Source organism: Camelus ferus, chromosome 7, assembly GCF_009834535.1.
Source record: "Camelus ferus isolate YT-003-E chromosome 7, BCGSAC_Cfer_1.0, whole genome shotgun sequence".
In the NCBI taxonomy this organism is placed as follows: domain Eukaryota; kingdom Metazoa; phylum Chordata; class Mammalia; order Artiodactyla; family Camelidae; genus Camelus; species Camelus ferus.
In genome coordinates this window covers 40,148,885-40,174,688 of record NC_045702.1, presented here as the reverse complement: position 1 = coordinate 40,174,688, position 25,804 = coordinate 40,148,885, and the positions used below count along the sequence as shown (strand labels likewise).

Genomic DNA, 25,804 nt, shown 5'->3' with positions numbered 1-25,804 from the left:
GTTCTTTAGAAGTTCAAATTCTACCCATTCTAAATGACACTCAGGCCATGAAATTTCACTTGAACCTCCTCCCTGAGGTAATTCTTCTTCCATTGCACACTTCTAGAACTTATTTATTCTTCCCTTTTGGAACTCATTAATTTCTGGTTTGCCATTTTGCTTTGTATTTATGATTTCTTTTTGCTGCCTAAAATTAAATTTTATTCAGAGCAGCAGTGACCCTATATATAGCATGATGGATCTGTAAGGTCTTGTAATCTACTCAAACATCTTCACTTTAAATGTGAAGAAACTGAGACTCAGAGATGTGAACTGGTAGCCCAGTCTTATGTTTAGCTGGAGGCAGAGCCAGGACTGGGATTGGGTTTTCTGATTACTTTTTCCATTGGTTTATACAGGCTCTTTCTCCTTGAACTCTCTGCCCAGGGCTCTTCTTTATCAGAAGCCAGCAGGGTAACAGTCTGGGACTTGAAATATGAGCTCCAAGAGTGTTGAGTAGATACTGCTGCCAAATTGTGGAGTCTTTCTTAGGCCATTTCATTATTGTAGACCTGTAAACTGTGGTCCTCCCTCCCCACTCTCTCCTTTATCAGTCTCTTACTTTCACCTTAGTGATCATTCAGTCATTTGAGAAAGGAGGTATATACAGAGGGATAAGAATTGTCCCCTTCTCCCACTTCAGGACTCAAGGGCAAGACAGTTATCAAATTTGGTTAAGTAAATGGTAAGCTGACGACTTTGGGTAAGGAGACCAAAGGTCTCTTCCTGAGTGGAGTGTTTGATTTCCTCTTTGTACTATTTTCCTCCTGAATTGGGTGTTCTGTTTTCCTCTGTTGATGACTTGCCGTGTTTTGTCTATTTCCGTAAAAGGAATTTTCCCCAAATCTGAAGCCAAAATCTCTTGTGCATAATGTCGTGTCCATCAGACATTTTGTTGATAATTTACAGGTTAGGGCCCAAGTACTGCTGCAATTTTGTTTTCAACCCAAGGCTTCTGTCTTCCTTAGAAGGGTTCTCTAATTAATTGGCATGTAAATGAGGCATTAGAGCTATGGGTTTATCAGGGCTTCACATAGTTCTCAAAGACTTTCTCATCTCATTTTCAGGGCAATTTGCGTACTTTCACTCATAGTTCTCCCTACACTTTTCTTTGAAGAAACCTCTTACGCCTGTGGGTGTTCTGTGCGTACAACTCCCTTGACCTAACACTTGTGCTTTGCTTTCCCTTGAGCAATGACATTGCCTTAGGCAAAAGTGACACATTGCCATCACTGATGAGCCTCCTGAAGGACTCAGAGAGTGTCTTGGGTGCTGGCTTGAATTTATCTAGAGCTGGGATGGTACATCCTGTCATCTCTAAAGATTCCATGCACAATTTTTTTTTAAATGAATTCTTCCACATCGAAAGGAATAATACTCCTTCACAAATAAAGTTCCTTTCTTTTTGCTTGGCTAATTCAGTTTAGATGGATTTGGTCAAGAATGAGGTATTTTTTCTTCTTCATCCTTACTGTTCAAGTGACATGAAATAATGATTTCTTCATGAAAGGTGAGTTGCTCTGTCTCCTGGCCTACATTTTGGAATCATTCCATTTTTGCAAATGAAGGGAGATGTTAGCTTATTTCTGAAATTGAGTTTAGTACTTCCTGGTCATCACTTCTCATAAAGCAAAAAAAAAAAAAAAAAAGTCACTATGAATGCTTGAATGTCCATAGTGTCATTCATCCATTCCTTTTTTCAAAACACAAATGCTAATTGAACGACGTTACATGCCAGACATTCTGCTGGATTCTGATGAAAGACAGAGCCTTCCTCCAAGGGCTTGGTGGCTTAGCACAGCATATTATAAGGAGACGGGGTAAGCTAAGAATTAGGAAACCTGGATTATGGTTCTGGGTTAGTCATATTTTGTGACCTTGGACATGTCACAAGTGAGGAAATGTAATTCCATGTTTCATCAATTTGAGATGCCGTTGGAGGTAAAAGATGAACCTTGTTTTATGTACCACTAAGAGAAAACAAAAACTACTTAATAAACTATGATAAAATACTCTTTTTTACTCAATTGGAATTTTTATTTTATATACTTTGGTAGCTCTTTTAGATGTATTTGAACATAGATTTTTAAAAATCATGTATTTTTCTTTTTGGTATACACCACAGGAAAATTCAAGCAAACTAAAATAAAACTGCAGAGGCGGAAACTTCTGAGTCAGTTTTCAGCTCAGTGTTGTTGACGCCCGTCAGCATTGTCTTCTATATCATCGAGAATGCTGGTGGTGTGTATTTCTTTGAAAGAGCCACTTTTTGGTTCTGGTCTTTTTCTTTCTAAGCTACTGATATCCGTTCTGCAAATTATGACATTGCAAGTTTCTTGGTCTTACCAGAAAATGTGTCAGCTGGTGGTTTTCAGGCAACTACTTGAACTCGGTGTTCTCCCTCAAATGCTTTTGTTACTGATCCTTTCCAGTCAGGCCCTAACCAGGGTCCTCCTGTCTGGTTTTGTCGAGCCAATAGCACAAGATCGAGTTTAGCTCAGAAGCGAAGGAAAGCTTTATTCTTTGATGGGAAAATGAAGAGGTGCAAGCTCACGCTCTACAGCACACGCTCTCCTTGCCACGCCATGGGCGGGGCTGTTTTCTAGGGATCCCGTTGGGTGGAGAGGAGTTCTCGCGGGGCTGCCCAGCTGCGCCGCTCCGGTGCCCGGATCGCAGTGCTGGGCGGAGGGTCCCTGCACACGGCCCGCCACCACCGCCATCTTGAACTGAGTGTCGCGCTCGGTGCTTCGGCACAGTGTCGCGAGCTGAAGGGTCGGCGCAGCGGTTCTGCGTTGGAAACTCTAACCTGACGTGTTAGTACAAGGTCTCTGCAGGTGGCACCCTTTGAGCAAGTGAAACCAGATGAAGCACAAAGAAAAGAAAAAACAAAAGGTCAGAATTCATTTTATTACCCAGATTCTATTTTTGTTTCCCGGGAATTGTTTATGGGCTTTGCCAGCCACAAATCTGTCTTTTGTCCTGCTCTTCATTCATGAGGGGTGCTGAGGGGTGCAGGTCCACCTTCTGTAACTGCTTCCTGTGTGTTGTCATAATCCCGGGCAGAGAAGCTGAACTCTCCGGCTGCCTTTAGATGTGTTTGGTTGTCCCCAGGCCTTCACCCTGACTGTTCACATCCCTGAGCGACCACCATTTGTCTAACCTTTAGGAGACAAAGGACATCAGACAATTTAAGGTATATGGCCCAAATACTAGCAAAGGAGTAATGCTTATGTGTCAAATTTCCCTAAAAATGAAGGTATCTAGGTTTGCTTGGAGACAGAAGTGTGCTCTGATGTCGAGGCTCAGTGCCATGGCCTGATCACACGTTGGGTGATTTTTAGAAGCGAAGCTTCAGCTCAGAGAGAGGTTAACATGAGTAGCTAAGGGGGCCGTCACCCCAGGTTATCTCTCCAGAGTTTGGGGATCGGGGGCCCTCTTCACTTGAATGTGATGTCCCCACGGAGCGATCCCTGCAACTTCAGGGTGGAACAGAAGGTTAGGATCACCAAGTAGGGTGCGTTCCACTTACGAGTGAACTCATCTTGCCAGCTGCTGGCTTTCCAGGTTTTTAGGTTCACCCAAATCAGGTCAGCACCTGATCACCGTATTCCCTAAGACTTTCGTGGTTTCTCCTACCTGGAGGGCACACTTGAATTGCTCAATTTCAAGGGGGTTGAGGTACCTCTTCTCTTGGGCTTGGAGAATGGGTCTAGCATACATGAGTTCAAATGTACTTAACTTTAACTTATCCCTTGGAGCTAACTAGGAGGAGCAGGGCAATTGGAAGCAACTTAATCCAATTTTCTTGAGTTTCCTGACAAGGCTTGGCTAAGGTTGGCTCTCTGCTTTCCCCAGTGATCAGGGTCTCCAGGCTGAGTGCAAGGTCCATTTATTGCCCAGGGCACTCGTTATCCTCTTTATCACCTGAGACACAAATGCTGGACTGTTACCACCTTGTGGAGATCCTGGGAGCTCAAGCCTGAGGATTATTTATTTTAGTACTGCCTTAGCCACTTCAGCTGATGTTTCATTTCTAGTGGAGAATGCTGCTCTCCACCCAGAAAGTGTGTCTGCTAGCACAAAAAGATACCTAAAATTGCCCAGAACTCTTGCTCTACATGACAGTTTAATCAGTCTGCCAATCTTCTCCACAATATGTCCCTCTGGTCTGAATGGGCCTTATCCGGGGGCCTCTGGGGGGTCTGGAGTCGGAGTTGTTCATTGTGCAGGTGGAGCATATATGAACTATTCAACTGACTATACTTTTCATACCAGAAGTTACCATGACCTCAACTAAACAATTACATAGGGCTTCCCTCCCACAGTGAGTTCTTTGATGAGCCTCCCTGATGGCTTGACAAGGTACAGTTTGGGGAAAGAAGTATTGCCTGTGTTTATTAACTAGCCACCCATGGCCTCCTAGAGCTCTGTTTTTCCAGCTTTGTCTAATTACTCTTTTGTGTAGATTGGGGAATGATTTGATGGATCTGGCCTTTGAGGTATGAGGGGAAATTGCCAAGTTACTGGTTCTGGGGCCGCCCTTTTGGCAGTTGCAACCGCCTTGTTGTTTGCTTTTATTACTTCTGTATATTCCTTTTATTCCTTTTGATGACCCTTACAGTGAATAACTGCCACATTTTTTGAAGCTGTACAGCTTCTAAGAGCTTCATTATGTTCAAGCCATATTGCACCTGCTTATTCCTTGCATTAAGCATACCTCTTTCCTTCCAAATAGCCCGAGCGCATGTAGCATAGCGTATGCACATTGGGAGTCTGTTTAAACATGTAAGGTCATCCCTGTCTCGAGCTATAAGGCTTGCTTGAGGTCTGTTAGCTCTGGCTTTTGGACAGAAGGCCCTTGGGGGTAGGCTTTTTGTTTCTCTGATTGGGTCTGGGAGGTTGCTGCATACACCATCAGCCTTTTTCCCTCTCTCCTAGATTGGAGTGACTGGAATACATTTCTATCTCCAGGGGCCCCTTTTCTGTGGGTAGCAGGCTGGCAGGGTTAAAATGCTGGACTGGGTTCTGGGGAAGAGGGCTGGCGTGGAGGGGGCTTCTCAGGCCTGTGGCCCAAATCTGGACATATGAAGGAAGGGGGTAGGGAGCGAGCAGCAGGAGGAGGGTTAGGAAAGGGATCAAGGGAGTCCTCAGGGGGAGGGTCGAGGACTGGTCTTACCTCAGGGAGGGAGAGCTTGCATCCCTTTTGAAGGCCTTTGTGTCTGATACAAGGTTATAAAAAACTGGACATAGGGAATTTCATCCCACTTCTTTTGTCTCTGGCATAGCAGGTCCAATTGTAAAATGATTTGCAATTTAGAGACCCATTGCTAGGTCAGCATTCCCCATCTCCCAGAGGGTATACGGGCCAGGCTTTATTATGTAGGAAAATTAAATGTTTTGGGGTCAGGAGGTGATACCTGAAAAACGTCCAGTTCTGCAGGGTACACCCTGACGGGCTGTCCTTCAGTATGGTAGATGTGTGGTTCCCCAGACTTCAGATTTTGTTTCGGAGTTGTTTCCAACTACTGAGGGAGACAGTTGGAGTGATTTGTTGGCACTCAAATGCCGTAAGATTTGACCCAAATAAGATTTGTGGTTCAGGAATTTGGGGAACTAGCACCAAACTGTTAATGGATTCCTCAAAAGACTAAAACAGGAATCGTCCGCATGGCATGAACTCTGATGTAACTAGAGGTCCCCCTTGAATTTATAATGGCCCGTATTTGAGATAGTTAGTCCCTCCTCAGTCAGAATATCCCACAGGAAGTTAGACGGATCGGCCTCCAGGCCAGAGCAGCTTAGCCGCATGAGTGGCTGACCAACTTGGTCCATGAGGGGGTGGCACAGCTATCTGAGGCATGGACTGTCTTCTCTTTCCTCCTTTCGTTTGAAAAGGAGGCACTGCAATCTGGCCACATGCAGAAGCCTTGTACCCGGCACTTCAGACCAGAGTTCCTTGTGAGAAATGGCTGCACCTGACACAATTCAAGATGGCAAGGGCACCCTCTGAGCAAGTGAAACTAGACCAAGCGCAAAGGAAAAAAGGGTTAGACTTTATTTTGTTCCTAGATTCTATTTTTACTCCCTGGAAATTGTTAGTGGGCTTTGCTGGTGATACTCTGTTGACTGAAAGGTCCAAGAATCGAAGTTGTTTGATTATGCTACCAGTAATAATAAGTTTTCTCAGGCACAGGCATTCACAACTGTTCTCAGCTTACAACCTGGCTGACAATAATTGAAAGACATATAGTTTTCCAAGTGTTTGCTTGAGTGTGTGAGTTCATGTTGTAAACAATGATGTAAGAAACAATCTAATAAGACACTTTAACCTACTCCTACTAATTGGAGCAGCAGTCATAAACGTGGCATGGCAAACCCAGACTTCTCAGCGTCCATCCCTCGGGAGTAGGAAGAAGCAGCCTGGGCACAGTACTTTTCATTTTTAAATTCTTAGAGATGTACTAGTCCTGTGAGGGATGACTCAGAATTGAGAGGATGTCTGTGTCTTCTTAGCATAGTCAAGGTATTAGTCCTCAAGAAAGAAGCAAAGCTATGTTAATTTAAGGAATGTGAACCTCTTCCGTACACTAGAGAAGTGGGTATTAGTGGGGAGTTAATTCCACATGCGGCCAAATATGTTTGATTTTGAGTACTCCATGCCTTGCTACTCAAACCTGGTCCAAAGACTAGTGACGTTGACATCACCTGGGAGCTTGATAGAAATGTGTAGGCCCACCCTAGACACATAGAATTGAAATCTGCAGTGTAACAACATCTCCATTAAAGTCTGAAAAGCACTGCCTAGGGGAGAATTTTCTCCCTCCAGGCAAACACATGCACACACCATCAGGGACACCAAGCTCATCAACCCTTGAGAAGCAGATATTCAGCACCTGAGCCTATTAAATGTGTGATCTCCTTGAAGATTTTAATGGTGGTTGAGCTTTAATGGGTTCTGTAGATAGGAATGATGAGTCCTCCTTTAACAGAATTGGAGGCAGAACCAGACTCTACCTGGGGCAGAGTTTAAAGGGGGAAGGCTGTGTAATGCAGAAGAGAATGTTTGGCAATGAGGAAACTCCAAGTGGAACACTCTCTGAAAGCCTGGGGAGAGAATATTTGAGAGCCTCTGCCACAAAGATCCTAGGGGAAGCTTTGTTTTGGTATCGGGCACACAGAAACCAGAGCAGGGTCATGCCTAATTTCCCCATCCTAGTCTACTGTACAGAGTTGGGAACAGTCTTTGAACTTTCAAATAAAACATTACTTAAAATAGTGAGTTTCAAAATTTCAAACTTTTTTGACTTGTAATTCTCAGTAAGAAATATGTTTCACATTAATTATAACTGAATATTTCATAAAACTCTACTCACCCCACCTATCTAACACACTCTGATATTTTATCATTTTCTATCATACTTCATTTTTTAAAAAATACCAGGGTGACCTACTAACATGATTTCATGATCTATAGTGGGTCATGACCAACTGTGGGAGAGAACGCTAGTGTAGTCTGTTTTCACTTGGAGAAAAGGGAGTGGGTGGTATTAGGAACAAGTTGAGAAAGGGAATCCCTGTTCTTCAGTGAAATCAGGGCTGTCTGTCCTCAGTGTAGACATCTGACTGGCCTGTAGACCAGAGCCCACAGATAACAGTGATTCTAATCTCCTCCCTCTCTGAGGAACATGGGGGACACATTCTGTGGGAAAGAAGAAGTAAGGAGGAGAGGGAGCAGCAGCAGCAGTCACAACTCTCAGGTTACATCAGTGATTTGGTATAAGAGCAAACTATTTACACAACAATCATGACAAAGTATTTTTCCAACAGGACAAAAAATTAAAGTAAAAATATTTACCACATTTTCTCTCACATGGGCTTTATATGAAGAAGATTTTGGAGGATTTAACGAAGGACCAGATTGCTTTCCTTAACAAAAAAGATGGTCACTGTCTTAGTCCATTTGGGCTGCTATAACAAAATACCACAGACTGGGTGGCTTATAAACAACAGAAATTTGTTTTTCACAGTTCTGGAGGCTGAAAGTCCAAGATCAGGGTGCCAGCATGGTCTGGTGAGGGCTCTCTTTTGGGTTGTAGACTTCATGCTGTGTCTTCACACGTGGATGGGGCAGGGGAGACCTGTGGGATCTCATTTATAAGAGCACTAATCCTATTAATGAGGGCTCCACACTCATAGCCATCACCTTCCAAAGGTGATTCCCACCCCCTAACACCATCATGTTGGGCACTAGGATTTAAATGTGTGAATTGTCTGGGGGGGGGGGGGGGACACAAACATTCCAACCATAGCAGGCAGAGAGGAAAATAAACAGAAAGGAGAACAGAGGACCAGCATGGGAGAGAGGAGAGGAGAAAGAGTGAGCAGTGGAAGTTTAAGAAAGAAAGGAGGCTGGGAAATTTGCCATGCAGTTAAGAAGGTTTTTTATAAAATTTGGATATATCAAATATAATACAATTCCTCCCTCAATATACTACCTAATTCTAAGAAAACCTTTAGAAAAGAGTTATATTACCCTTTAAAACTTTTGTAGACGTATGTGTTTGTGTGTGTGCATGCGTGTGTGCGTGTGTATTTTGTGTGTGATGAAATTAGTCTTAAGCCCACAGCCAAAGGGCTACTTTAATTTGGATTACATAAAGTGAAATAATAGCCTTCACTAATAAGTTGATTCTGCTGACTGAGCAATTGTGGAAGTCACTCAGTAGGAAGAATGAGTGAGTTACAGGTGGGTTACAGAGATCTGATCTGCACTCATAAGTATTTGTATGCAAGACAGCAAATGTTTCCCTATGACCATTTTCTCAGCAAGATCAAAGTGGCTGTAGTGAACCATGTGGTCTTTGTGTGTTTAAAAATTTTAAATGGCCATCTAACTTTCCAAAGGCAATATCAATATTGGCTTCTGAGATCTATCAGTGGACTACAGGGTCTGATCTCACCTGCATCAAAGTCTTCAAGAGAAACATGATTTTCTTCATTTCCACAAAATTGAAAGAAATCTGTAGAATATTTCTACATAAGAGGATCCTTTCCCCTTCATAAAATTAAGTTCCCACAGGATCTCAGTTGACTAAAAAACTGTAGGATAAGAAGGGAGGCTGAAGCAACATTTCAGTGAGACTTTTTAAAGAAAATTCTGCAGCATACCATGAATTTGAAACAGCCTATATTTCCCTAAGACCACATCTGGGCATACTCAAAGCATTTAGACTGTTGAGAACTTGTCATATCATTGAAGCTCAAGTTATCGAAAGAAGAATATTTATTGAACTTTCCTTGAACTTGAGCATTTGATGAGACCCTTACTTCTCTCAGCAGATAAGCTATTCCATATGAAGTAGTATGTGTGATAATGGTGTTCCTAGGACAGTCTTCTTAAAAGTAAGGTTTTATGAGTCATGGTGAGGAAGTAAGAAGATGACCTACCCCCACCACCCCAGAGACATTAGATGAGTTCTCACCATGCTTCTGGATGTTCCAGTGCTCTCAGTGGACTCTGAGAGGTGGTGGGTTTGTAGCCTTCTCTTGGTAAATACCCTCAAGGATCATTTCCTTCTTTTGATTTATTATAGGAATAGATCAAATTGAATATGCATGCAAACTTAGAGCCTTAGCACCTAAAGTAGTTTGTGCTGGTAGCTAAAGAAAATGGACAATAGGCAAATCAGGATTTAGGATAGGAAATTGCGACCAACCCCATGAGCATTATTCTTTTTCTGTCTACTGATAATCATTGGGAATTATATTTCTCTTACTGTAGGTGTCATAATTTTCTTAATCTTCAAATGGGGTGTTTGTAATAGCACCATGATATGTCTGTATACTTAAAGACCACACCCTTTATACTTTGCTCTTCTACCTCTAAATCATCATTCCAGTACTTTGAGAGTTCAGATCTCCTCTGTGTTCTCTTTCTAGTCTCAGTTTAATCTTTGTAAAATGAGGGACTCAACCCAAGATTTCTGAGTTCACCTAGTTCTATTTTTTCCGTTTGATTTTCTAGTCTCTACCCCTGCTACCTTCCAGTGGCATGCTGAGATCAGCTCCCACTAGTCCTCACTAGCAGCTCTTTCCAACCTGCATTCAGTAATGTCAAATTTGTAGCTTAAATTCAGCCGTGGCGGGAGCATTTACACCACAGAAATTGACAAATACGATAAATTAGAGGGCTTTTATTCCTGGAGAGCCAACTGTTAGACATTTATCAGTAAATCACTACACATTTCTCAAGCTCAGTTCTAACTTTCAGCCTGACAGACATTGCTATTTGAATTTATCATGGCCATCTCAAACTCGACTGGCAAAAACGAAAACTTGTGTCTCAAATTAGTACCTCTTCCCTTCTCTACTCCTTGTCTCTTTTGAGAAAGAAACTACATATTTTTCAGTCAGCTATGCATAAAATCTTGGTATTATTTTTGTCTTATCTTCTTCTATCCGCTGAGGGTATACAGGGTCTGAATGGTTGTCCTTTGAAATCTTTCTTAAAATCGCCATTTTTCCTCATGTCCCTTGCCAACCTTCATCACATTGCACCTGAATTTATTCAAGAGACTCCCAACTTTCTTTTATCACTTGTCTCTTCCAAGCCTATAAACGGCAACAAAACTTTCTTAAATCCTATCTTCACCTCAACAAAAAACTTTTCAGGCTCCAACTCTCTGATCATATTTCATGTCTAACACCCTCTGCCTGGTTTCTAAAACTCCTGTCAGTCTGGCACTATATCAGTCCTCTCACTTTTTTCCCTACTCTATCCCATCCCTCTATTACAAGGAGTCTTCCTGTCATCTCACACAAGCCTCATCTCCAAAGTTGTTCTCTCAAGGACTCAGGACATCATTGCCTGAAGCTGTAGGAAAGAAACCAAGGCTGCAGCAGCTGCTGTAGCAGCAGATCAACCTCCCAGACTGAACCTTACACTGGACTGCTCTGAGCCCGCTCATGTTAGCTCCCTTGGGCTCCCTGCTTTCTCTATCCAGCTCAGCTCCATGAGTTGGCATTACACAAAGCCTAGAATAGTTACTGTCTTGACCTTTACACAAAAAGTTTGCTGATCCCTGATGACTCCCTCCTTCCATTCACTCAAGACATAAACCTTGGTGTCTGTCACCGTCTCCTTTAATATGTTCACACCCATTATCCAACAAGCCAATAAACCAATCCTATCAGGTCTACCTTCAAAATATATTGAGATGTATCTGTCTACTTCTCACCACCTATATTACTACCACCCTGGTCCATACTACCAATAGCTGTGCTCTGGTTACCGCTAAAGCCTCTGAAGTATTCTGTTGTTCTACGCCTTGTCCCCTACCATAGAGTCTACCCTCAGCATAGCATCTAGAATAACCCTTTAAAAATTTAAGTCAGATCTGTCATTCCTGTTTTCAACACTTCTTTTTCTATTGTAGTATAGTCAGTTTACAATGCTGTGTCAGTTTCTGGTGTACAGCATAATAATGTTTCAGTCATACATATATGTATATATTTATTTTCATATTATTTTTTATTATAGGTTGCTATAAGATACTGAATATTATTTCCCTGTGCTATACAGAAGAAACTTGTTGTTTATTTATTTTATATATGGTAGTTAGAATCTGAAATCTTGACACTTCTAAAGAGGCTTCTCATCTCAAGGACCGGAACTATGTCTTTTGGTTATTCTTAGATAAGAAAGTCTAGGTAGCCAAGTATTTTTGGTTTCCTCCAAGACACAGAAAAGCAAGAAAGGAGAGTGGTTTGAATTATTTTCAGTAAACTATTCATGTACTGCCACAATGTGAAAAATTCGTACAAAAGTGAAAAAATACTTCTGAAGGACATAAAGATCTTTAAAAAAAATGTATACTATTTTCATGGATGGTAGGACTCAATATCCACCTTTAAGCAATTATACTAGACAAAGTTTCAGTGTGTCTATGTGCAAGAATGTTCACTGAAGCATTGACTATAGTAGCAAAAATATCTCAGAAGAACCCAAATGATCAACAGAGCAGACAAATTATGATTTAGTCATACAATGGAATTGAGTCATATATCTACATGTATAACTTAAAAAATGTAATATATTGAAGTAGCAGAATGGTATCATTTTATAAATTTTAGCGTACTTATATACGTAAATACATATAAATATCATATGTATGGTATGTGAATGATCAATCCCAAATTCAATATAGTGGCTGTTTTTGAGAAGGATGGAGAATAGAATTGAGGATGAGTATCCAAGAGATTTCATCTGTACTGGAATGCTTTATTTCTTTAAAAACATTATAAGACAAACATGGCAAAACTATTTAATCCAACAGTTATTGAAACTAATTATTGTGTTCTCAGGTTTACATTAATTATTTCTATTTTTAATATGTTTAAAATATTTTACAAGTAAAAAAGGTGATTCAGCCCTTTACTTAAAGTTATTTGCCATCTACAGTTTAAGAGGTGGAGTGTGACATGCCTACAACTAATTTGTATTTTGAACTTTTTTGTATAACTAGAGCAGAGAGTCCCTCAATCTAGCTTCAAAATGGGGACATTTATTATAAAGTCACACAGAGGATGCTTACTGAAATCAAAGGGTGGAAACCAGAGTACAGCCAGAACTCCTGGGGACTGGAACTGAGAACTGGAAAGTGGACAGGAGCCTAGGCTGCAAGTTTGCACTCACTCTGTCTGATTTTCTCTGGGCGTCTGCTTTACCCTCTGCTCTCTATGTCCTCTTAACTCCTCTGATGCATCTGTAAAATGTGAGATGAAGTTGCTCTTCTATCACTGCAACTCCCATTTGTGAGTCTATTCAGATGTAAAAAGGGCATATGTAATTCATACACATCATCATTCTGAACCAGGCCACCCAGATCTTATGCCCATCCCAAGTCCATATAGAGGTCACTTCCCATGCCTAGTTGCTTATTCAGTCTTGGTGCCCATTCCAATGCAAATAGCCCAGGGCTGTTTTCCCCAGTTAGTACTACTACTACCTCTACCACCACCACTATTACTACCACTAATCCCACTTGCTTCATACAGCAATCCTATGAGATAATACTGTCATCCCCATTTTACAGATGAGGAAATTGAGGCAGGAAGAAGCTAAGAAACTTACCCAAGTTCGTACTGTAAATGTTAAAGCCAGGATTCTTAGTCAGTCTGAACATACCTGGCTAATTGACTGGCATTTCTTGCTCTTTACTTTAGCCAGAGCAGAGCCCTGGGCTTCTCAGCCAAGTGTTCCAACTCTTGGGACAGGGGGAGAGGGAGATTGTTCTCCATCAGTCCAGTGCTGCTGGGAGGGAGTTGTTGCTACCAATAATTAAAATATTGCATATACATACATGCTATTGAATCCCTTCACTTTATTTGATCTTTTTAACTTGATGTCACGATACATCTTTGATTAGCTTCTCTAATAATGAAACTTTTGAAATATTTTTCTTTAAATAACAATGCCTACAAAGAACAGGGGAAAAATGCAAGCAAGTCAAAAAGATAAAGGCTTCTCCTGACTTCTGCAGTTCCCTGATTTTCTTCCCATTAGGCAACCACTTTGCCATTTGCTTATATGTCTTTCTAGAGAATGAGAAACTATTGTAATTGGTTGTACACACCCTCGCCATTATGTCTTTTATCTAAACCCCACTAAGGGTGGGGTGCTCATGGCATCAGAATCTGCCAGGGAAGGGAGCAAAGGTGCTTTCCAAACTCACGCTCTACTCTTGCTCCTGCTGTTCTGTCCTTTCTCTGCTTTTCCACAACCATTAGTTCCTTCATGAATATACAGATCAAATATTCCCAACTCGGGGACCACCACCTCTTCCCCCCTTCACCCTGCCTGCTGCTCGGACTCTCCTGGAAGAACCCATCATCTCCTTGGAGTGCAGCCTGAGCACTTTGCACATCCAGGACTCTAGCATTTTTCCAACAGACTCTCCTGACTCTCCTCTGTCCTTGCTCCCTGTAAGCTACTTGATAGCAGAAATCCTTCATTACAGCTCTCTGTGACTTTACATAGAAGAGTGCTTATCACATAGTAGGGACTCTAAATTTTTGATAAGTAAAAGAAGACACAGATGAGACCTTCCCACTGGTGAGTGGAATCTAATTGAGACGTGATTGAATCCCAGGAGCAAACCCTGGTTGGGCTTCTTCTCAAGACACAGAATTTCTCACTGCAGCTCTCCAGAGGGGCCTGCTCATCGGGGCTCAGTGTGTGGTCTCGAGTCATGTGCACTGACATATTGCAACGCCGTATTTTAATGATGCCTTAGGTAGGAGGCAGCGCTGTCACATATGAAATGGCTAGAGAAAGACATGGCTCTTCCTCTTCCCATTTTGAAAGTTATCAGATATTTTGGAGGAAGATGCAAATATCAAATCCCTTTCAGACACACAGACATGGGCAGAGACACATACGCGCACGGAAACGCTGTGTCTTCGCTAAATATAACCCTTTGTAGCGACAGTATCTCAATAATTTTCAAGTGAAAAGATAAGGAAGGGGAGCCAAGTCTTTCATAATGAATGCAAGCCTATAGCTTTTAAGCAGGGCTAACATATGGGCCACTGATGTGAATGTGAATGCAAATTAGATATTTTTGATTGCTTGAAATAAAGTCAGCAGAATCAAAGCCTCACACAGCAAATGGTGCAGCTTTAACTGCGTCAGTGCCAGGTTGAAAACAAGAGCTCTTAACACATCCTCAGGAAAAAAAGGTTTTCAGGCTGGCGTTTTGGAGTGAGGCCTATCTAGGTAGGACAAAGATAGGGCCTGCCCCTTCCCTCTGTTGCTGTTCGGGATTTTCTTTCCTAGGAGATTCTTTCATTTTTACTGCACAGAAATAGATTAAAGATCTACTTTGACCTCTGACCTTTTCAATTTATTGTAAAGTGTCCACAATCTTGAGGTAGTAAGGATCATTTTCTTTAGAGATCATTTTCTCTTTGGGAAGGTAAAGTGGCAATCACCATGGTAGGCTCTGTCCTAGGTGCTGGAGATCCAGAAGGACTCTAATAGTCACTCAGCTCAAGGAGACTGCCCAAATTTGGAGACATGAGACCGAAAATCTCACTTTGGTGTAGGGTGTGAGCTTGCTTTGGTGGTGGTGAGTCTAGAATGCCATAGGAGCACAGGTATGGGGCATCTCCCCTGGGTGTGTGTATGTGTGTGTGTGTGAGAGAGAGAGAGAGAAAGTGTGATTCATGGAAGGCTTCCTGGAGGAGTGATCCATGAACTAAGCCTTGAAGGGTAAAGAGTAGCACAGCAGCCAGAGGAAGAGGGACAAGCCTACACAAAGGCACAGAGTAGGGCTAATGCAGTGAGGTGCACGGTTCCTTGTGATGGAGAGTGCGAGAGGACAGTGGGCAGACAGACTGTGTAAGCAGGGGTAACCTTGCTCCCAGCACACCCAGCCGTCTGATGTGGCTCTGGGAGCTGAAGTACAGGAACAAGGCTAAGAGAAAGCCTTTAATAATGTGAGGCTTTGCCTCCTCGAAAGAATGAAGTGCCTGCCAACAAGGCTAGACCACGAAAAAGATTCCTGCCCAGACTCGAGCACGTATTGCATGAGAATCGGAGCTGGTCAAGTGGCCCCCGGACCCTTGTCCTTTATCCCCAGGCTTAAATCTCAGCCTCCATATCTTACCATTTGTAGGGGCTTCCTACTGTCAAATCAGACCAACATTTCTGTCCCTTCTGGTAAGTGCAAGATTGTCCCCACCACCTCCTTACCCTTTGGCACAAGGTTTCTCCACCCCGATGCTATTGACGTTTTGGACTGATACTTCTTTGTTGTGGGGGCTTCTTCTCTATGTTGTAGGATGATTATCAGCATCGCTGACCTTGACACACTAGATGCCAGTTGCACTCTCCACACATATCAGGTTTAACGATAAAAAATGTATCCAGATATTGGCAAATATCCCCTGAGATTGGGGTGGTGCAGAACCATCCCTAGTTGAGAACCCTTGTGGGAAATAATATAAAATATGTATAATGATCTCTGCCCCCAGTTCCTGGCACAGAGCTTCTAAAACCCTTGTAATTCCCTAGGTGATAAGAACACTAGGAGCATCTCTTGTTCTAATATTTGTCTTTGGCCTCATCCCTGACTCAGGGCTCTTTAAAGCTTTATAAACTCATAACTGGTAAGAGTGCTAGGAGCATCTTTTATTCTATTGAGGCAACTCTGGATGGGCTCCTGGTTGGCGGATGGTCACCAGAAAGACCAAGCCACAGTAAGAAACTTGGCATTTTCAACCCCACCCCTCATCCTCCAGAGAGGAGAGAGGGGCTAGAAATGGAATTAATAATTTATCATGCCTATATGACGAAGCCTCCATAAAATCCCCAAAATACGGAGTTTGGAGAGCTTTCACATGGATAGACACATCCACACCAGGAGGGTGACACATGCCAACTCCACAGGGACAGAAGCTCCTATGCTTGGGACACTCCCAGACCTCACCCTGTGTATCTCTTCATCTAACTGTTCAATCTGTATCCTTTATCATATCCTTTACTAAACTGGTAAATGTAAATAAGTGTTTCTCTGAGTTCTGTGAGCCACTCTAGTTAATTGAACCTGAGGAGGGGATCGCTGGAAGCTTCAGTCTGTAGCCAGTGGTCAGAAGCTTAGGTGACAGCTCGAGCTGTGACTGGCATCTGAAGTGAGGGGGCGAGGCAATCTTGTGGAACTGAGCCCTCACCTGTGAGGTCTGACACTCTCTCCCTGTAGATATTGTGGATTGAGTTAAATTGGAGGACACCCAACTAGTGTCTGAGACTTGCTTGTTGTGGTCAGGAAAACTCACCACACATTTGGTGACTAGAAGTGTCAGAGTGAAGTGATCTGTGTGAAAGTAAAGGAGACTCAGGAAAGAAACTCATGGTAGGGAAGAGGAGGGAAAAGACTGTTTTTCCCTGCTTTAACCCAGACACAAGAATAATTCTTCTGCTAAATGCTCATTTCCTTACTCTAGAGTTACAGTGTGACGATGATTGTTATTGCTGGGTTTCACGTGACCCCTCTTCCTGTCCAGATTGTGACCTGACCAAGGCTAGACACCTGGTTGAGCTGCTGCAATCAGAGCATTTCCAAGGTGCTCTCATTGGATCAAGGGAAGTCTGAAATTTTCTTCCAGTAGGAAATCTGGACCTCATGAGCCTGGGAGCCAAATTACCACGTGTAGCCTTAGCTTCTGTAAGAGAGTCAAGTTAAGGGGCAGAGATGACATGGAGCAAAATTTTGATGGCATCTGAGCATCTGGAGCTATTTGCCCTGAGACCTGTGATTTGCTTCCATAAGCAATGAACTCTTCTTTATACTTACTTAATTCAAGTTGAGTTTGTGTCACTAACAACCAAAATAGACCAAATTAGTGCACCATCCCATGCTGAAAAACAAAAGCCAAAAGAACTAGATATTGTAACAAAAGATGCTCTTCTTGTTCTGAATGTGTAGGAAATGCCAAGTGGTTTAGGAGTTGTGCCAGAAAGGAGTGGGGATGGGGCTAAGACCATATAAATATAAATATATGTGTTTCTTATTAGAAATCACGTATCACAGACCTTTATCTCTTTTGCTTATTCAAGTGAGTATCCCCAGAACTGTGACCTAATAAAATGCCCTTGCTTCTATTTCTGCCTTGGTCTCCTAGTGATGGGGACAGAAGGGGACAGAATGGAGCCAAGAGGAGCCTTGAGCCTCTATAGTTGACAGCATTTTTCCACTTTTTATTCTTTCCTAACTCTCAATGAGTCAGATAGCCATGGGAGAATAAGAGCAAGGCTTTGTCTTGATGTCTGGGCCACAGTACTTGCAATGACCTGCCCCAGGCCTTCTCTCTCAGGCCTGCCTTAGTTCACTAACTGCAAGTAAGCAAAACAGAGAAAGTAAATCAGCGTTTCACTATCATCGGTGTCATCATCATCATCATCATCGTCGTCACCATTACTATTGTTAGTTTTACTGTAATGATCATTTAATTTTCATAATATCCCTTTCTGGCTTCAAGGCAATTATAATTAATGTACATTTAGTGTGCTGCTTTGCCCTGAAATGGATGGGAGAAGTTGTAGCTTTCTATCTTGTTAACCTGGATTTTCTGAGTCCATGTTCCCTCAAGTGACTGTGGCAATGAGATGACATTGTTGCTCTTGTTTCTCATGTTGATTCATCATATCACATATTTGTAGGAATGCTGAAAGCGTGGGCTGAATAGTAAGTCTCCTCACTCATGGGGTCACTCCAGTACCTTCAGTGAACCTCATTTCTTCCTGTTCCTTGTGCTCGAGAAGCAATTGCTGTCCTTGATCGTACCTCTGTGCCCTGTTCCTTCCCATGCTTTTTTTTTTTTTTTTTCTCCTTGTGGGGAAAGCATCCATTGGGAGGGAAGAGTGACCTTCCTATTTGGAATCTTAGTTAGAAAATGATCCCCCGTTGTTTTGCATTGTGGAACCTTTCACGTAACATCTCCTTGGAAACAGTGGCAACTGACAACCCAATTAATCACTTATTGCTCAGTAGCAAGTAATGGAAATTTTTGGCTTATTTTTTCTTGATTTTGAATTCAGAACTGTGCTCTAAAGAGTTGAAGACACTTGCTAGAAGTCTGACATCTGAAAAAGCAGAATAATATCCTACTTTTCTATAAGGCTGCTCTTTGAATTGTAGAACATCCTAAGTACATGGTGCCTAAGCTGAGGGTTGATTATATATACTAAATGGAATTAGTGTCACCTTAGCCCCAGCAGAAACCTGATATGAGAGATTCAAAATGATGTGTTAGAAGAGCACTCGACTAAAACTTTAAAAATTATTTTTGTAATACAGGTGTTTCCATTTATTAGCTGCATGACTTTAAACTCCTCTTTTCCTTTCATTCATATTGACATGAATGTGGAATGCTCAAGTGAGGTTACTTATATGAAAAGTTTTGAAATTTATAGAGTATGATCCATATATAGATATTGTGTGTAGTTATGTGAAATGAAAACAACATACATGCCATTCTCAACTGACTTTCTTGGCTTCCTAGATAATATAGAAAATTAGAAGTTAACTCTAACTCACATGGACAGGTAGGTGAAGTAGAAAACAAGCTCCTGTGGAGACGGAAAGGCATCATCCTTGAGCAGATGAACAGCAATAGAGGAAGCAGTTGGCAGTGGGTTGTGTTATGTTCCCAGGCCTTACTGATTCTGGCACAGGCACCTTGAACATTTCCCAAAATTTGGGGGCAAACATTTAAATATATAACAAGAAAAGCAAAGGCGTTTGAGGAATTTGACAGTATAACTTCAAGGTTAATGTAGCTAATTAAAACAAATTTGTGGTGTCTACTTATGATTAGCATACTAAAGTTTTGAAATACCCTCAGAAATGCCTAAAACTCATAGATGTGGAAACCAGCTCAAAAACTGTTCAAGGTTGTGAGAAGAAGATTCTGAGATGTTCTGTGATTCTGAGGTAGGTTGGTTTGTTTTTTGTCATTTTGAATTACTAAGTGATAGAACCGCAGGTGACAGAAGAGATAAACTAGTCCAATCATCTCATGATCCACATGGTAAATCTCATTTTCAAGATGGTAACTGAATTCTCCAAGGTCACGCTGTAAATCTGTACTGTCCTGTCCGGTTGACATTAGCCACACATCACTATTGGGGATTTGAAATGTGGCTAAAGAGACTAAAAAGCCTGAATATTAAATTTTATTTTACTTTAATTAATTTAAATTTAAAAACTGATGTTTGGTTCAGTTATTGGAAAATTTTAAGTATGTTGGAGTAACTTGCTATGTTAATCTACTTTTTCTAAATACAGATTAGTTACTTCTGAGGGAAATTTAACACCTAAATCAAGAGGTGCTGTAAATGTAAAATACACATCAGATTTCAGAAATTTTCTTATTAAAAATGCAAATTTTTCATCAGTAAGTTTTATATTGACTGTATGTTGAAATAATAGTTTGCATACATTGAATTAAATAAAATCTATTCAGGCTAATTTTACCTGTCTTTATACTTTGTTTTAATGTGGCTGCTAAAAATTTAATTACATATATGGCCCACATTATAATTCTTTTGGATAGTGCTGCTCTAGAGGATAAAATGAATAGGACTGCAAATCTACTTTTTGATTCTTTGTTTCTTGTTCTTTTCACTGAACTATTCTGCCTCTTTAGCAGATTTTCTTATCTCCTCTATTATCTTTTCAAAAGCTGGTGTATGAGCTTTCATCAAAAGTTAAAATAAAAACTTAAAAAGCTATCCAGCTGATGAAACCATTCTGGGAAGATGGCAGAGTGGGAAGTACTAAGAGTCTGTCTCTCCACCTAGATAATAATTTCACTGGCAGAATCTGTCTGATCTAACTCTTGGAACTCTGGAGTCTGTTGAAGCATTGCAACTTCCAGGGGAAGCCTTGGTAGATACATTGCAGTTAATTTCAGTCAACTTCAGCTCCTAGCACAGTAGCTACCCACCCCCTACACCATCACCTCCATGGCAGGCAGCTATGCATGTGTTCCTGGAGCAGCCTATACATAGTTTGCAGGAGCTGAGATAGGAAAAACAAGGATCTGTGCTCTAATTTCTGATTGCTTCTTTTGATCACAGAGGTGCAGGCCAAGAGATAGGTGGCCTGTGTTGTTGCAGTAGCACAGCTCTCCTCATTGTTGTGAGCCCTTCACCCTCTGGCTAAAGTTACTTTTAGGGAATTTAAAAGGCCAGTGCCCTTTCACCCTCCCCTTAATTTTTTCTCATCTCCCCTTTTGGAAGTCAGACATTAAAGACTAGGAAATTTAAAGCAAAGACATATATTAGAAAATTAGGAAGTGACCACACATGTCCAGGGAAAGGGTCAGGTTCAGAAAAAAACCCTGAGAAGACCTTAAGTTTACACCTCAAGTGACTCCTTGACCTTTGGTACTAAGACAACCTACAACAATAAACAAAAACAATAAACAAATACAGTAACAAAACCCAGCAAATCCTGGAGAAGGGGAAGAATCTAATTTCCAAAGTTATCTTATTATTAAATTCAAATTTCCAGTTTTCAACAAAAATTTCACAAGGCATAGAAAGAAACAGGAAAATACAGCTCATTCAAAGGAGAAAAAAAAATCGGCCGAAGTTGTCTTGAAGATGACCTGATGGTAGATCTACTAGACAAAGACTTTAAAGCAGTTATCTTAAAGATATTCAATGAGCCAAGAAAGATGTGGATAAATTCAAGAGAATTATGAATGAACAAAATGGAAATATCAATAAAGAGATTAAAAAACTTCAAAAGAAATCAAAATGAAATTCTGAAGCTAAAAAGTACAATACATTCTAAAATAAAAAATTCACTACAGGGATTTCAAAACTAGATTTAAGCAGGCAGAAGAAAGAAATCAGTCAACTTGAAGAGAGGGCAATGCAAATTATCAAATCTAAGGAACAAAAATAAAAAAGACTAAGAAAAAGTGAACAAAGCCTAAGGTACCTATGAGACACCATTAAGCAGACAAACATACTCACTGTGGGAGTGTAAGAAGTAGGAGAAGAGAGAGACAAAGAGGAAGAGAGCATATTTGAAGAAATAATGGCTCAAAACTTCCCAAATTTGATAAAATACATGAATGTAAACATCCAAATAGCTCAGTGAACTCCAAGTAAGATGAACTCAAAGAGACTCACACTGAGACACAGTGCAATCAAATTTTCAAAAGTCAGAGAGAGAGAGGATCTTGAAAGCAGCAGGAGAAAACAACTCATCACACACGGGATTCTTATAAGAATATCAGCAGATTTCTTATCAGAAACTTTGGAAGTCAGAAGGCAGTGGGCAAATATATTCAGAGTGCTAAAAGTAAAACAAACAAACAAGCAAAAACCCCTACCCTATCACCTAGAATCCTATATCTAGCAAAACTGTCCTTCCAAAGTGAGAAAAATTGACTCTCGGGAGAATGAAAGCTGACCTGTGCTGCAAGAATGCTAAAGAGAGTCCTGCAGGGTGAAATAAAAGGACATTAGGCAATATTTCAAAGCTGTGTGAAGGAATAAAGATATCAGTAAAAGCAAAAACATGGGCAGCTATAGAAGCTCGTATTATTATACCAATGACTTGTAACTCCACTTTTTGTTTCCTATGTGATTTTAGAGATCAGTGCATTTAAAGTAATTATTAGTTTATGTTTCAGGGCACATAGTATATAAAGGTATCATTTTGTGATATCAAATACCAAAAGAGATGGGGATAGGGCTGTAAAGGAGCAGAGTTTTTATTATTGAAATTTAGTTGGTATAAATTCAAATTAGAGCCTTTACAACTTTAGGATGTTAAATGTAGTCCCTGTGGTAATAACAAAGAAAATAGATAAAGAAAACAGATATAGAAAATACGCAAAAGGAAATGAGAAAGAAATATAAACATTTCACACAAAAAATCAACTGAACCCCAAAGAAGACAATATATAGGGAATGGGGAACATAAAAGCTATAAGGCATAGAAAACAAAAAGCAAAATGATAGAAGTCTCTTTTTCTCAGTAATTACTTTAAATGTAAATGGATTAAACTGTTCAAAAGACAGTCATCCAACTAAATGCAGTCTACTTGAGACACGTAGATTGAAAGTGAGCATATTGAAAAAGATACTCTATGCAAATAGTAATCAGAATAGAGCAGAGGTGGCTATACAAAAACCACACAAAATACACTTTAAATAAAAAAGGTTACAAGAGACAAGGAAAGACATCATATATTAATGAAAGGGTAAATACAGCAGGACGATTTATCAATTGCAAACATTTATGTACCTAATAACAGACAATCAAAATACGTGACGCAAAACATGGCAGAACTGTAGGGGAAAACATAGGTCTACAGTAATAGTTCTAGACTTCAATACCAACTCTCAATAATGATAGAATAACCAGACAGAAGATAAATAAGGAAATAATGGACATATACAACATAATAATCCAACTAGATCCAACAGACACATACAGAACACTCTACCCAACAACAGCATAATAGGCATTCTTCTCTAGGTATGGAACATTTTCCACGATAGAACATATGTTAGGCTACAAACTAATTGTCAATAACTTTAAGAGATATGTATCATACAAAGTATCTTCTCCAACCCCAACCAAATGAAATTAGAAATTGATAACAGAAATAAAATTAGAAAATTCACAAATTTATGATAAATAACACACTTTTCAACAACCAATGGATCAAAGAAGAAATCACAAGAGAATTAGAAACTACATGGAGATGAATGAAAATAAATACACTACCTACCAAAACATATGAGACATAGCAAAAGCAGTGGTAAGAGGGAAATTAATAGTTACAAGTGTTTACATTAAAAATAAGAAAGATGTCAAATCAACAGCCTAACTTCACAACTTTAGGAACTAGAAAAAGAAGACAAACTAATCCAAAGCTAGCAGAAGGAAGGAAAAATAAAGATTAGACCAGAGATAAATGAAATAGAGTGTAGAAAAATAGAGAAAAATCAATGAAACCAGAAGTTGGTTCTTTGAAAAAAGCAACAAAATTGACAAAACTTTAGCTAGACGAATTACAAAAAAGAAGAAAGAAGACTCAAATTATTAAAAGCAGAAATGAAAGCATTACTATTGATTCTACAGAAATAAGACAGAATATTAGATAGTACTATAAATAATTATATGTCAGCAAATTGAATAACCTGGATGAAGTGAACAAGTTCCTAGAAACACAAAACAAAGACTAAATCATGAAAAAATAGTAGAAGAGCTGAATAGACACAATTAGTAAGGAGATTGATTGCTGTGAGGCAGGCTCTCCCAACTTGGGGAGCTCACAGTCTTAGGAGAGAATGTGTCATCATCTATCAGTGTTTGTTGAATGAATAAATAAAATGTGGGTACAATAATACAGGAAAAAGCTGGAAAGGGTATAAAAATTGCAAAAGAATTGAAAGCATGGAATTTGGAGTTGAAAGAAAGGAGTTGAAAGAAAACTCTGTAAAAGTTATAGGCAAAATCTGCTCCATGGATGTGTAACCTGTGTGCCCCATGCTTGGAAGAGCCCCAAACTTTAAATTTAATGCATGGTTGTCACCATCTTAAAATTCTTAATAGTTTTAACAAAGGGCTTTGCATTTTCATTTTGCACTGGCCCTTACAAATTATGTAGCTGGTCCTGGGTACAGATAGTGGAAGTAGATAGGAATTAGTATTTTCTTAATGTTTGGAAAGATGAAGTTGTACATGAAGGTTACATCTGGATTAAAGTGAGAAACAGGGCCTGTGGAAATTTCTTATCACATGCTTCTACTCAAACTGAAATAAACCAGTATATACAGTCCTTTCCAATCCTTGTTTTTAGATTAAGAAATAGACTGGCAGCTGACCAGTGGTAGCAGTGAAATTATGAATATGACTCCATCAGAAAAACATCAGTATAAGCAGCTATGCACTGAGTGGGGAAACAAGAAATAGAAAAAGAAAGCTCAACCAGTTGTTTGCAACCACAGATTACAATTTAGGCTGTAATTACGCTAATTACAACGGAAAGAATTGCAGTGTGCGCTGAGTTAAATATTTTACTTGTGCAGACTTTAACTCCGAGTTTATTCTTCTTGTAAAAAGTGATTTTTATTTATCTCAGTATATAAATGAAAATGGTCATTAAGACTCTGAAATTTAGCAAGTGATAAAATAGGATTCCTTTCTACATATTTGCCATTTTGTATACATGCACATATATGTTGAGGCATGTATATGTTTATGTAACACATATTCACATGGAAGAGGGAGCATCACATACCAAGCATTATGATGTTTGAAGCTGGGGAAGTTTCTGAGCAAGTGGGCTTCATTCCCCCTTTCAGAAGACAAGAGATTCAGGGAGAATTCACTGCCTTCCAGAGAAAGACTAACCACTGGGTCTAAGCCGAGACTTAGCCAAAAGAAAGTGCATAGTCAGAAGAGAGCCCCTGTGAGCCCATGCCTGGTGAGCACCGTGCCAAGGTCCTGCAGTTAGTGCAAAGATCTTCCTGATTACTGAAAATGACCAAAGGTCTCATATTCACAAAGATCTGAAATTTAGACTTATGTTCCTGGCTCTAACTGAGGCAGCACACACAGTCTTAGAATGACACTAACAGGATTGGAGAGAAGACATCCAAAAACTGCTTCCCTATTCCCTTTCACCTCGGGGAAGCTAATGAATGTCTCTGGGCCCCATTTTTTGGTCATTGAATCAACGATAAGAGAATATACCTCATAAGGTTGTTGGAAAATTAAATGACATAAGTTACGAAAAGTGCTTTGAGCAATACATAGCATACAGTAAGCACTCAATAAATGTGTTATTTTTATTACTACCAGACACTTGTGAACAGCATGATTGCATGACATTGTGTTTCTGGTATAAAACATTAATTTGTTAAAAGTAAGTATTTTAAAAATAGCATCATTTTTGTGACTCTCTTTTGACATTTCTTTCTTTCTTTTTTAATATACTGGAGACTTAAAACAATCTAAGTGTTCTGGGTTATTCTCCACTTCTGAGTGGACTTGACAATGATTGCTAAAGAGGAATTACCTGTAGAAACTGAATTTGGGAGAAAGTGGTGATGGGGAGTCTAACCCTGTCTTCATAATTGCAAGAGATTTCTTGAGTGCCCAGCCTCTTCTGTTCTTTAAAAGGTATTTGATCTGGTGATAAAATACCTGTTGCTGCTGCTGTTGTCAAG

General features: G+C 40.2%; 1 protein-coding gene across 1 annotated transcript in view; it reads left to right on the top strand.

The window, feature by feature from the left end:
- Positions 1 to 1,968: 1,968 nt before the first annotated feature.
- The window catches only part of ITPRID1 (ITPR interacting domain containing 1), a 163,934-nt gene continuing 140,098 nt past the window's right edge, over positions 1,969 to 25,804 (top strand). Inside the window, exons 1-3 of the mRNA XM_006187759.2 lie at positions 1,969 to 1,980; positions 2,646 to 2,830; positions 4,505 to 4,538. Coding sequence (XP_006187821.2) covers positions 1,969 to 1,980; positions 2,646 to 2,830; positions 4,505 to 4,538 — 231 coding nt within the window. The remainder of the gene's footprint in view (positions 1,981 to 2,645; positions 2,831 to 4,504; positions 4,539 to 25,804) is intronic.